The following is a 14933-nucleotide window of genomic DNA, read 5'->3' as shown; positions in this document are numbered from 1 at the left end:
TAGAAAATAGTTTGCATATTTATTTCTACTACCAGAGTGCATGGCCATGTATTTCATTTGCCACTCTCTTGTTCACTCTCCTCGTCTGTCTAAGTCCTTCTGCAGCCTACCTATTTCCTCAACACTACCAGCCACTCCACCAATCTTCATGCCATCTACAAACTTGGCAACAAAACAATCTATTTCATCATCCAAATCATTGATATACAGCATAAAAAAAGAGGCCCCAACACTGACCCCTGCGGAACACCACTAGTCACTGACGGCCAACCAGAAAAGCATCCTTTTAGTCCCACTCGCTGCCTCCTACTAATCAGGCAATGCTCTAACCATGCCAGTAGCTTTCCTAAAATACCATGGGCTTCTATCTTGGTAAGCAGCCTCATGTGTGGCACCTTGTCAAAGGCTTTCTGAAAGTCCAAATATCAATGCATTTGCCAGAGATATCAGAGCAGGTGTCAGCAAGCAAAGCTGGGGTAGGATGCAGAACAACCATGTGGCCTTCTTATTGTTAATGAGTTACTCGGAATTTATGTTGTCTAATGAAATATACACCGTTGTAATAGGTGAAAGAGAAACAAAATATACATCTGAAAGTAGGAAAGTCAACAAAGTATTATGAACCCCTCAGAGTATGGTAACATGAAATGTATTAACACAATGTGAAGTAGTTAAGGGACCTTTGTGAGCAGATATTAACATGAACCTATAATGCACAGAAGTGTCCATTGCATTGGCTGGTGTACACATCTCTGTTCAGTGACAGGGCTGCACCATTTGCCAAACAGAGAAGACATTTATCTGTTTCCATAGGCAAGCAGGGACTTTTCATCTCTTTGAAACTCCGTTTTAAAAATACTATTGTATATAACTACAGCAGTCCTGCTGTTCCAATACACCTGATGCTTCCAGCTCATTTGTAACAGGAAATTTTGTTAAACTTCTGCCAGCTGCCTTGTTGGAACTGGATTGGAGGCTTTTGGGAATGATCCAAATTCCAGACCGAAGTGCAAATTCATTTCATTTTGGAAAAAAAACACTATTCCTTAAGATGTCAATCATGGAAAATGTCAAGATATTTACTATTCCTGCAGATCTCCAGAAGTGCATCTCATCAAAATTTTGATGTGGCCATAATGGAACAAGATGTCAATGAAAGCTGCACTTTGTTCATTATTGGAAAATGAGCCTAAAAAATGGACCTCAAAATACAGCATTCTCCCATGTAACATGAGCTCTGATCATTGAAGCTTTTGTGGTTGAAATTTGTCTGGAGTTGGAGTGCAGAGAAGGGGTGATATTGAACCGGATCCTTCAGCCAATAATTCATTTGATTGATCTCTGTATCAAACCACTCAGTAAAAGGCAGCCAGAGCAATTCCACCCACTTAGGACTACTCTCCATTGAAAATCAGCAGCATGAAAAGGTTTCAGATCTCCACCTGTTGACACCCAATTAATCAACATAGAAATATATATATTTTTAGAGCAACGATACACACACTGAGAAGCATTTTAGTACATATAATCTTAAGAAATTCGCAAGTAAGCTTTATTCCTGTCACTTCGCAACATAGCTTCCTACCTGGTTTGAATGTGGAAGTTATTTGTGGTCCCTGTATGCTCATAGTCATGAATGGCAGCAGCAAAGAGCATGGCTAGAATATCCAGTTCTGTAAACCAGTGCTGTAACAGAAAGGTTATAATTCGGGAAAATGCTTTTGACTCACTTAACCCTGATGTGAAGTTGTGACATGATCAGTTGGATATCTGACAAAAAGGAATGGGCGGTGCTTGAAAACCCAGCGTGCTGCAGTGCACAAGTTGAGCTGGATGCCACAAGACAAGATGGTCATCATACACACTAAATGAGGTGCCATCTTTTAATGCCGATGAGTCGCTCGAGCAGCACCTCTTTTGCTGAGATCTCATTTGGAATGAGTAGGAGACTGCAATAACACTAAAACAAAAAGCTGCCTATATCCATTCCAGCCCCCCTGCGTCTACAGTTCACTGTAACAATGTTCCACAAAAAGATTTGCTCAGGAGAACTTGAATTGTTTCCATGTTTCATAGAGTCATACAGCAATGAAATAGGTCCGTTGTTAACACAGCCCATTCCAATTACGCCAATACCATTTTTATTCTCAGTACATTTTCTTCAACTCCTCGTGGATTCGACCGCTCACAAATACAGTAAGGACAATTAACCAACCAAATTGCACGTCTTTAGGGTGTCAGAGGAAGTGCAGCACTCAGGGAAAGCCCTATTGGACAGAGGAAGAAAGTGCAAACTCCACACTGCCCACATCAGAGGTCAGGTGTGAACTTGGGTTGTTGGGGTTGTGAGGTAGCAGCTCTACTGGATGTTTCATTGTGTTCTCTGCACTGAGAGTCTGTAAGGAATTATATAAACGTTCTTTGTTTCTTTTAATGAATCTGAATCTTTGTCCCCGGAAGCCAACAGTGCAGTGCTTTGTTGGATTATCAATCTTGAGAATGCTCAGCCTTATGTGGTTTAAGGATTCATAAATTGAAACTCTCTGTTAGATCATGAGACCATAGAAGCAGAATTAAGACAATTCTCCAATCGAATCTGCTCTGTTATTCCATCATTGTTGATTTATTATCCCTTTTCACCCCATTTTCCCCATAACATTTGATGCTGTTATTAATCAAGAACCTATCAAGGTCTGTTTTAAATATACCCAGTGAGTGGCCTCCATAGCTGTCTGTATCAATGAATTCCACAGATTCACTACATTTTGGCTAAAATAAATTCCTCATCATCTCCGTTCTAAAGTGACATCTTTCTATTCTGAGGCTGTGCCCTCTGGTCCTAGACTCCCACACTATACCAAACATCCTCTCCAGATCCATTCTATCTAGGCCTTTCAATATTTGATAAATTCCACTGAGATCCTGCCTCATTCTTCTAAGCACTGCAGGCCCAGAGCCATCAAACACTACTCGTACTGGGAATGGAAATTAACCCCTTTCTTCCCAGAATCATTCTCGTGAAGCTCCTCTAGGCCCTCTCTAATGCCAGCATGTCTTTTCAGAGATAAGACGCCCAAAAGTGCTCACAATATTCCAAGTGCAGTCTGACCAATGCCTTATATAACCTCAGTACTACATCTTTGCTTTATTATTCCAGTCCTCTCAAAATAAATGCTAGCCTTTCTCCCCACTAACTCAAACTGCAAGTTCATGTTCAGGGAATACTGCACGAGGACTCCCAAGCCCTGTTACAGCTCAGGTTTCTGTATTTTAGCCTCATTTAGAAAATTGTTCATTATTTCTTCCACCAAACTGCATGATTATATACTTCCCAGCACTATATTCGATCTGCCACTTTTTGCCCATTCTCCTAACCTGTTTAAGTCCTTCTGCAGACTCCCTGCTTCCTCAACACTATCTGTCCCTCCACCAATCTTTGTATTGTCTGCAAACTTGGCCACAAACAAATCCACCCGTCATCCAAAAATGTTGACATATCACATGAAAAGAAGCGATACTAACACTGACCATTGTGGAAGACTACTGGTCACTGGCAGCAAACCAGAAAAGGCCCTTTTTATTCCCATTCTTTGCCTCCTGCCAGTCAGCCAAATTTCTACTCACGCCAATATCTTTCTTGTAATACCATGAGCTCTTATCTTGGTAAGCAGCCTCATGTATAGCTCTTTGTGAAGGGCCTTCTGAAAATCCACATAAATAACATCCACTGACTCTCTTTTGTCTACTCAGCCTGTTATTTCCTCAAAAAGTACGAATAGATTTGTTAGGCAAGATCCCCCTTAATAAAACCATGCTTACTTTGGCCTATTTTACTTTGTGCCTTTAAGTAACCCGAATCTCATCCTTACTAATGGATTCCAACATCATCCCTACCACTGAAGTCAGGCTAACTGGCCTATAATTTCTTTACTTTTGCCTTCCTCCCTTCTTAAAGAGTGGAGTGACATTTACAATTTTCCAGTCCTCTGAAAGCATTCCAGAATCTAGTGATTCTTGAGAGATCAGTACTAATGCCACAACAATCTCTTCAGTCACCTCTTTCAGGACCGTAGGGTGTAGAACATCTGGTCCAGGTGACTTACCTACCTTCAGACCCTTCAGTTTTTCAAGCACCTTCTGCATATACACTCACTTCTGCACCCCCCACCCCCAACAATCTCAAATCTCTGGATTACTGCCAGTGTCTTCCACACTGAGGACTGATGCAAAATACTTCGTAAGCTTGACTGCCTTTCCTTTGTTCCCCATTACGACCTCTGTGTCATTTTCCAGCAGTCTGATATCCATTCTCGCCTCTGTTTTACTCTTTATATATCTGAAAAAAGTTTTGTTATCCTCTTTTATATTTTTGGCTAGCTTACCTTTATATTTCATCTTTTTTTCTTCTTAATACTTTTTTTAGTTGCCTTCTGCTGGTCTTTAAAAGCTTCTCATTCCTCTACCTTCCCACTGCTTTTTGCTATATTATTTGCTTTGTCCTTTCTCTTATTATGTCTTTGACTTTCCTCATCACCCATGAGGTTGCTTCATACTCTCTTTAAGATACTTCTTTATCTTTGGGATGTATTTATCCTACACCTTCTGAATTGCTCCCATAAATTCCAGCCATTGCTGTTCTGCCATCATCCCTACTAGTGTCCCCTTCCAATCAGCTTTGGCCAGCTCCATTTTCGTGCCTCTGTAACCCCATTTACTTCACTGCAATACTGATACATCTGATCTTAGCTTCTCCCTCTCAAGCTGCAGTGCAAAATCTATCGTATTATGATCACTGTCTTCTAAGGGTTCCAATGCATTTTAACTCCTTAATTAAATCTGTTTCATTACACAGTCCCCAGTCCAAAATTTCCTTTCCCTAGTCCTGTATTTAATAACTTTGTTATACTTCAACTCTTCTCACTGACTTCAACGTTACCCTATCATCTGCCTGTCCTTCCTTACAGTCTGCATCACACTGCAGAATGAATTCTGTCATATTATGATCACTGCCTCCAAAGGATTCTTTTACCTTAATCTCCCAAATCAAACCTGGTTCAGTACATAACACCCAATCGGAAATTGCTCAGCTACAAGCTGCTCTCAAAAGCCATCTCACTGGCATTTTTCAAATTTGCTCTCTTGGATTCAGCACCAACCTGATTTTTCCAATAGAACATAGAACATAGAATAGTACAGCACAGTACAGGCCTTTCGGCCCACAATGTTGTGCCGACCCTTAAACCCTCCATACCTGTCTAGTAGTCTCGTAAACTTCACCAGTGTATCTGCCTCCACCACTGACTCAGGCAGTGCATTCCACGCACCAACCACTCTCTGAGTAAAAAACCTTCCTCTAATATCCCCCTTGAACTTCCCACCCCTTACCTTAAAGCCATGTCCTCTTGTATTGAGCAGTGGTGCCCTGGGGAAGAGGTGCCGGCTGTTCACTCTATCTATTCCTCTTAATATCTTGTATACCTCTATCATGTCTCCTCTCATCTTCCTTCTCTCCAAAGAGTAAAGCCCCAGCTCCCTTAATGTCTGATCATAATGCATACTCTCTAAACCAAGCAGTATCCTGGTAAATCTCCTCTGTACCCTTTCCAATGCTTCCACATCCTTCCTACAGTGAGGTGACCAGAACTGGACACAGTACTCCAAGTGTGGCCTAACCAGAGTTTTATAGAGCTGCATCATTACCTCATGACTCTTAAACTCTATCCCTCGACTTATGAAAGCTAACTCCCATAAGCTTTCTTAACTACCCTGCATATTGAAATCTCCCATGACTATTGTAACATTGTCCTTTTGGCACCCATTTCCCATTTCTATCTCCCATTGTAACTTGTAGACCATATCCTTTCTACTGTTCAGGGATCTATATACAACTCCCATCAGGGTCTTTTTACCCTTGCAGTTCCTTAGCTCTATGCACTATAATTCAACACCTTCCGACCCTATGTCACTTCCTTCTAATGATTTAATTTCATTTTTTACTAACAGAGCCCCTCTACCCCCTTTAATTCAGAAATCTGAAACCCTGTCCTCTGCACCAATTCCTCAGCCACACATTCATCTGCCAAATCATCCTATTGTTACCCTCACTGTTGCCTACTACAGGCAGCAATCCAGAGATATCTACACTTGCAATCCTGCTTTTCAGCTTTCTACCTAACTCCCTATCTTCTCTTTTCAGGACTTCATCCCCTTTCCAGCCTATGTCATCAGTACCACAATATATACCACAATCTCCAGCTGTTTCCCTTCAGAATGTTGTGGATGCAGTCCAAGACATCCCTGACTCTGGCACCTGGGAGGCAACGTACGGTTCGGATGTCACTTTCATGTCCATAGAATTTCGTGTTTGCTCCTCTGACAATGGAAACCCCAATCCTCTTCTACCCCCTCCTCTCTGATCCAGACTCAGTGCCGGAGACCTGGTTCACTGCGGCTTCCTCTCGGTAGACCATTCCCCCCTCCCCAACAGTATCTAAAATGTATTATTGAGAGATACTTATACACTTAGCAATGTACTTATTAATGTTCTGCTTAATATTTCTATCTTTTTAGAACAGATGACTAAAGTCCTCATTGACAGACAGTCTTGATCTGAACAGTTGTTGTAAAAGTTGTCACAACATCTTTCCCAACAGCCCAACTTGGACAAGCTGTTACAAAAAAAGACCTGATTAGCTTTGACACAAAAAGCTATTTGTTATTTGAAATGGAAGCAGCTATGAAAAAATACTGATGAAAAATCCATAGTTCCTCTTGCCTGAGCACTGAGAGAGCTGTTTGTGTATATTTGTGGGGTAAATTATGCCAGACGTTATACTGATGAATGTGACACCCGTGCCTAATGCTGTCTGGAAAGATGCAAATTCAGCAGATTGTGATGTCCACTCTTTTTTAATGGCACCATTGCTATTTTTGAGTTTGATGTCCTCTCCCACACAAATGAGGGATCCTCACTCTCACTTCACCCACACCAATACAATTTATAACAACTGTGCAATCGTGCAACAAAGCAAATCTGCTGGAAAAACTCAGTTATCATCCATGAGGGGAAAGGAGCTGTGGAAACTTCATGCTGAAACCCGATATCAGGTTCTGTGGAATAATTAGCTGATGTTCTTTTCTTTTGACTGGCTCAAGTGCTAAAGAGTACAAAGTGTACTGAGGCAGCCACTTAATGTACCTTTTTACAGACTTCAAGTTCTCTGTACAAACTTCTGTAAAGTGGTGGATTAACAGACGATATCTTTGCAAAAGAACATGATCAGGAAAACATACAGGAAGAACAGAGAGAGGTCAAGCAGTTAGAAGAGAGTGGGGGGAGCTGCAAGGATTTCTTCAGCAGGAGACAATCTGCCAAGAGTCCTCAAAAACTAATTATTCTGCCTGAACCTCAAAAAAGAACAAACAACAATCTGGCTTCACTAAAATCTGAACGCCACATTATCGGTAGATGTCAAACTGACCACAGCAATAATTTTTTTACATTTGGCTCCTTTAAGGTTGATGCTAAAGATATAACTCAGAGTGTTATCCTCTGTCGTATGAAAGAGTTTGTTGGCTCTCTCAGTTAAAGGAAAGACAAGTTTCGTTCTCTTTTGTCCATGACCAGCAAGCACCTTGGGCTTGTGCTTTTGCTAAGATTACAATCTCCATATGCTGAGATGTATGAGCTGGGTGTCTATATTGGCACACTAGCACATCCACTCTAGTCTCTGACAGAACTGAAAGATTTGCCCTTACAAGGTACAGTTAGTTTTCATCACAGGCAGCAAATCATGCCAGGCAATGCCTGGTATCCTAGCTCCAGTCATAATGATTTTAATCTCCAGTAATCCATTGTGCCAGGCAGAGCAATACTGAAAGAGAACTCTGCAGTAAGCTGCACAAATAGGCATTTCGATGGCTGCAGTTGAGCAGCAGGATGGTTGTTGCCTGTCAGGTGCCAAGGTTAAGGATGATTTGTGGCAGGTACAAGATATTCCGACTGGGGAGAGTGAGTAGCCAGAGGTCCTATTTCATTTTGGTACCAATGACATAGGCAGGAGCTGGGATGAGCTCCTGCAAAGGAATTTTTAAGGAGTTAGGCAGGAAGTTAAAATGCAGGACTTCCAGAAATATAATCTCAGGATTACTACCCATGACACATACTAGTGAGGTGAGAAATAGATACATATTGCAGTTGAATACATGGTTAAGGAGATGGTTTAGGAAGGAGGGCTTCAGATCTAAATTCAAAAAGTTCAATGTAACTTTATTGTCAAAGTACATCTATTTCACTGTATAGAAATCTGAGATCCATTTTCTTGTGGGCATTCTCAAAAAATCCATAACAGAATAATAACCAAAACAGAATTAATGAAAGACTGCACCAACTTGGACATTCCACCAATGTGCAAAAGACAACAATCTATGCAAACACAAAATGAAAGAAATAATAATAAACAAACAAATAAATAAATAAACAATAAATATCAGCACATGAAATGAAGAGTACTTGAAAGTGAGTCTATAGGTTATGCGAACATTTCAATGACGGGGCAAGTAAAGATGAGTGAAATTATGCCCTTTCGTTCAACAACTGGGTTTAAAGCTGGCAGTGTGAGTCTTGAGGCTTCAGTGTCTTCTTCCTGACGGCAGCAACAATAAGAGGACATGTACTGGGTGATGGGAGTTCCTGACGATGGATGCTGTTTTCCTGTGAAAACGTTCCATATCGTTGTGCTCAATGGCCGTGTGGGCTTTACCCTTCATGGACTGGGCTGTATCCACTACTTAGTGTAGGCTTTTCATTTAAGGGCATTGCTGTTTCCATACCAGGCTGTGATGCAGCCAGTCAATGTACCCTCCACTACATACGGTATCTATAGAAGTTTGTCAAAGTTTTAAATGTCATGCTGAATTTTCGCAAACTCCTAAGAAAGTAGCAGTGCTGCCACGCTTTCTTCGTAACTGCACTTGCGTGCTGGGCCTAGGACACCTCCTCCAAAATAATAATGCTGAGGAAGTTAAAGTTGCTGACCTTCTCCATCTCTGATACTGCAAAGAGGACTTGACTCATGGACCACTGGTTTCCTCTTACTGAAGTCAATAATCAGCTCCTTGATCTTGCTGACATTGAATAAGAGACTCAGCCAGAGTTTCAATCTCATTTCTACATGCTAATTCATCTCCACCTTTGTTTCAGCCTAAGACAGTGCTGTCATCAGCCAACTTGAATATGGCATTGGAGCTATGCTTAGCCATACATTCATAGGCATTATGTGAGTAGAGCAGGGGACTAAGCAGACAGCCTTGTGGCACACCTGCACTGATGGATATTGTGGAGGAGATGTTGTTGCCAGCAGTGCGATCTGGAAGTGAGGACATTGAGGATCCAATTGCACAAGGAGGTATTGAGCTCAAGGTCTTGGAGCTTATTGATCAGTTTTGAGGGGATGATGGTATTAAATGCCAAGCTGTAGTCAATAAAGAGCATCATGATGTATGCATCTTTGTTGTCTAGATGTTCTTGGGTAGAGTGAAGAGCCAATGAAATGGCATCTGCTGTGGATCCAAGTTGCTTCTCAGCAGGAGTTGATATGTTTTATTACCAACCTCTCAAAATACTTCATCAGTGGGCGATAGTCATTGAGGCAGGTTACCACATTCAATTGAAGCCTGTTTGAAGCAGGTGCATACCTAGACTGCCAAAGCAAGAGCTTAACGCTCTCAGTGAACACTCCAGTCAATTGCTCAGCACAGGCCTTTAGTACTTGTCAAGGTACCCCTTCTGGACCAGATGCCTTTTGTGCACTCATCTTCCTGAAGGCTACTTGTATGTCAGCCTCAGAGACTGAAATCACAGGATCATTGGGGGCTGTGGGAGTTCGTGATGGTTCCTCATGGAAGGTATTAGAGCATACCTGGAAGCAAAGCCCGGTTGTCACCTACATTGCTTGATTTAACTTTACAAGACGTGCTAGTTTTCAAGCCTTGCCACAACTGTTGAGCATCCTCCATTGATTCAAGTTTAGCTGGCAATTGTCATTCTATCAGTGAGATGGCTTTGTAGAGATCGTACATAGGCCTCTTGCAATTTTCTTGGTTAGCAGGTTTGAATGCCTCCAATCACAAGTTATCATGTGTTACGTGCATCATGTGTACTTCTGTGCTTTACACCCTGGTTCGGAGAAGCGTTTTCTCCTTTCTATATACATTATATGGTTATATACCCTATATACATGTATATAGTTAAATGACAATACACTTGACTTGAGTAGAAAGGAAAGGAAAGCATACCTAAGATTTATGAAACTAAAATCAGACTGGACCCTTGTGAATATAAATATAGCAGGGAAGTTCTCAAGCAGGTGATTAGTAAGGCCAATAGAGGCCATGAAATGTCCTTGATATGCAGGATCAGGGAATATCCTAAGGTATTTTGTACTAATATTCAGAAAAAGAGGATAATTAAAGAGAAGGTAGGACTTCACCAGCAATTGACGAGGTTCCAAAGGACTGGAGAGTAACAGATGTTCCTCCAGCAGTTTGTGTTTGTTCCTCTTTTCTGCCAGGTCCGTCCACAAACAACTCATCCAAATTCTTTCTCTGAAACCACAATCATGTTCCCCACTGACCAACAGTTGCATAACTCTGTTGCCACTAATAATGTTCACGTTGCCAAAGAACAAAAATAAAAGCCTGTGCAGATTACACTCGGTGGCCATTTTATTAGGTACTTCCTGTACTTGATAAAGTAGTAATGAAGTATATTTGTGTGCTTCTGCTGCTGTAGCCCATTCACTTTGAGTTTAGATGTGTTGTGTGTTCAGAGATGCTCTTCCATACTCCACTTCTGTAACATGTAGTTATTTGAGTTACTGTCGCCTTCCTGTCAGTTTGAACCAATTTGTCCATTCTCCTCTGACCTCTTTCATTAACAAGGCATTTTTTCCCCACAGAACTGTTGCCCACTGGATTTTTATTTTGTTTTTTGCACCATTTTCTGTAAACTCTAGAGATTGTTGTGCATGAAGATCCCAGGAGTTCAACAGTTTCAGAGATACTCAAACCACCCTGTCTGGCACGACAATCATTCCATTGACAAAATTATTTTGAACAAATTTCTTCCCCATTCTAAAGTTTGGTCTGAACAAATACTGAACTATGTGGCCAAGTCTGCATGCTTTTATGCATTGGGTAGCTGCCACATGATTGGCTAATTAGATATTTGCATTGATGAACTGGTATACAGCTGTTATTAACATAGTGCCACTGAGAATATACATTCCAAATTAGATCTATAAACAATATCTTATCCCTCTGCTGAAATGTGGCTGGTGAATGATGCAACTCCTGGTTGAGGAGAAGGCAGGTGACCCAAGAGAAGTGCAAACTTGTACTATCAAGTGCTTGGAAATTGGAAGAGTGTGTACTGAGGGAAAGGCAGGATTTGAGAAGAAGGATTAGTTGGCAGGAGGAGTATCCTTCAATGGTTTCTCATCTTGAATACTGAGCTTTACAAGGAGAATTAATGCCATATTGGATGTTGGGCATTTGTACACACGTGTACCCATTGGATAGATGCCAATGCCTCTATGCGTGTACAAACTTGTACAGTAACAAAGTGGAATGGCATCTATGTCGGTTCTTCAATTTAATTGGCTAATTATTTCTCATAGTTGAACATGGTTTATTTTGTCTTCCATTGAAAATGCTCATGCATTAAGGAAAACAAGACTGCTTTTGAGCATGGACTAATTTTGTAATAATCACTGCCAGCTAGTGAACTACAATATTTGTTTTGGTTTCAAGTCATTTACACATTCACATTAGACTCAATATCTTGAGTGACTTTACCATGGACCTTTAAATGCCTGAAGATAGTTACTCATGCAATTTTGTTACTGCAACTTTATAGATCCTACTGGAAACTTACATTGACAAGTCCCCAAAATGGGTACGGAACGTGTGATTAACACATACTAACACGCTAACCATTCTACAAGTTAATTCTAATGATTGCAGCATTCAGTTAATATTAATGCTGATTGGACTGTTCAATGCCCGTGCTAGGGGACAGTATCTGGCAAGTAATCGACAAATGAAGTTCTAACCTGAAACATAATTAAGGAAGCTACAAAGGGAAGCATGATTTGAATGTGTCATGGTGAAGGTGCAAAATGCTAATCCTGTACAGTCCTTCCAGGTGAGGCAACACTTCACCTGTAAGTATGTTGGGGTTATCTACTGTATCTGGTGCTCCTGGTGCGGCCTCCTATATGTTGGTGACACCCAGCATAGATTGGGTGACCACTTCACCAAACACCTATGCTCCATCCATGGGATAAAAGCAGAATCAAACAGTGGCCACCCATTTTAATTCCACTTCCCATTCCCATTCCGACATGTCAGTCCATGGCCTCCTTTGCTGCTGCAATGAGGCCACACTCAGGTTGGAGGAGCAACACTTTATATTCCATCTGGGCATCCTCCAACTTGATGGCATAAACATCAACATCAATTTCTCAAACTTCTGGTAATGCCCCCACCCTTCACCATTTCCAATTCCTTTTTCCCTCTCTCACCTTATCTTCTTACCTGTCCATCAGCTCCCTCTGGTGCTCCTCCCCCTTTTCTTTTTTCCATGACCCTCTGACCTCTCCCAGCAGATTCCCCCTTCTCCAGCTCTAAATCTCTTTCACCAATCAACTTCCCAGCTCTTTACTCCCCCCTCCCGGTTTCACCTATCACCTTGTGTTTCTCCTTCCCCTCACCCCCACCCCCACCCCCCCCCACCTTCTAACCCCGACTCTTCATCTCTTTTTTTCCAGTCTCGGCCCAAAACATCGACTGTACTCTTTTCCATAAATGTTCCCTGGCCTGATGAGTTCCTCCAGCGTTTTGTGTGCATTGCCAGTATCTCCAGGAGCCCTCATACCCAGCCAGACAGAGACTCAGTAATGGAGACTGATGCCAGAAATATACTCCAAGACCCTGTGTGACTTGATGTATGTTGCGGATCAGAGCGTGCGACCTAAAAATGCTATATCCCTCCAGATGCACCAGCAGCCTTAGATCCTGTGCCATGCATCATATATCCATTGGTCATCCTCCCACAGCTGCTCCCTTCCTGAACTTGGAAGTAATGTTCGTAAATTCCATTTTACACTCAAACACCGAGGTGCTATAACTTTGAACACAAGGAAAAATTGTAGAAGTTCTGAGAATAAGACCATCAAGATACGTAATATTGTTTCTAATACAGTACAGAATGCGATAAGGGTCTATTTCTGAATTGATCCCTTTCATGATTTAGCAGCTGATCTTACATTTGCACCATTCACAAGGCTCTCTATTGGTATGGAAAGATATTTATTATTAGCGTTAATCAAACAATGAACCTCCACCAAGTTAAATTGAGAAATATTGCAACTTAAAGAGCCTAATTTCTTTCAGAAGTTATTCCTGTTTAAAATAAACATACATGTACCAATGTAGTGATATTTTCTCTTATAAATCCTTGTAATCTGTCTTGCTTGTCAATAAATCATTGCAATCATTTTCCTCATTTTATGATTAATATGGTTATATAATCTTATATAAATATGATTATCTTATATTTAGGACACAGATGCATTCCATTAGAGGCACATTTTGGTTTCAATGTTATTATTTTTTTCTGATTTACACCGAATGTAGCAAAAACGATGTAACTCAATCCTTTTTAAGAGCCTCAAACCCTTTGGCCTCAGCATTGTTAGTAGCCTTAATTATAGTACTTGTAAACGGTGCCTCTCTCAGCTGTATATTTTGTTCTTCCATTAGGGATGTGTAAGAGTTTATTATGCAATTATGCAATGAAGGAGGGAATTGAAGCAGCCAACAGAAATATACTCTGTAATTAGCACAGTAATGTAAAATTTTGGGTTGGGGTATCCAGATATCTGAAGAATCATGTGAGTTGGGAAACTGCATCAAGTATCTAACTTTGATATTTCAAAAGCCAGGAATTCTTCTGTCCAAGACTATTCAGTGGTTAAATAAGGGATCAAAGTTGTAACAATGAATTAAAAAAAATAAAAGAGGATCTTGATAAATGGATGATGTTACCAATAACATTAATAGGTAGAGTTAATGTTGTAAAAATGAATATATTTCCTAGATTGCAATATTTATTTCAAACTTTACCAATACAATTACCTCAGAAGTTTTTTCAAGAACTGAATAAATATGTAAGGAAATTTCTTTGGAAAGGAAAGATGTCAAGAATATCATTGGAAAAATTGACATGTAAATTTGATTTAGGAGGGTTACAACTTCCAGACTTTAAGAATTATTATAAAGCAAATCAACTTAGATTTATTGCGTCTTTTTTTGATGAAGAAAAACCGGCATGGATTAGAATAGAATTAGATAAGATAGGAGAAAATATACCAGAAGATTTTATATATAAATGGGAATCCAAATGGATACGGGAAAAAAAAGAATCTCCTATATTAAGACATTTGATTGATTTATGGAATAAGTTAAATATGGACGATGAGATAAAGAAATCTTTATTAGCAAAAAGGACTTTAATTCAAAATAGGCTTATTCCTTTTACAATGGATAATAAACTTTTACATAATTGGTTTCAAAAGGGGATTAAATATATAGGTGACTGTTTTGAAGGAGGTATATTGATGTCGTTTGATCAATTAAAAAATAAATATAAAATATCAAATAACACTCTTTTCTGTTATTTTCAATTAAAAGCCTATTTACGAGAAAAACTGGGACAAACAATGTTGATGCCAAAACCTAGTGAAATAGAAATATTAATTCAGAAAGGAAAAATTAAAAAATTTACATCTTGTATGTATAATTTGATTCAAAAGCAGACAATTAAATTAGGAATTCATAAATCAAGACAAAAATGGGAATCTGATTTGAAT

At 40.2% G+C, this 14933-nt stretch overlaps 1 protein-coding gene across 4 annotated transcripts in view; it reads right to left on the bottom strand.

Annotated features, from left to right (window-relative positions):
• Positions 1-14933, bottom strand: part of pde1a (phosphodiesterase 1A, calmodulin-dependent) — a 648403-nt gene that overhangs the window by 117511 nt on the left and 515959 nt on the right. For all 4 annotated transcript variants that reach the window (XM_073047065.1, XM_073047064.1, XM_073047066.1 and 1 more), the window contains one exon: positions 1586-1686. In XM_073047065.1, the coding sequence (XP_072903166.1) occupies positions 1586-1686 (101 nt within the window). The remainder of the gene's footprint in view (positions 1-1585; positions 1687-14933) is intronic.

The sequence above is a fragment of the Hemitrygon akajei genome, chromosome 5, assembly GCF_048418815.1.
Source record: "Hemitrygon akajei chromosome 5, sHemAka1.3, whole genome shotgun sequence".
Lineage (NCBI taxonomy): Eukaryota > Metazoa > Chordata > Chondrichthyes > Myliobatiformes > Dasyatidae > Hemitrygon > Hemitrygon akajei.
Note: the sequence above shows the minus strand (reverse complement) of the source record. Positions and strands in the feature narration are given on the sequence as shown.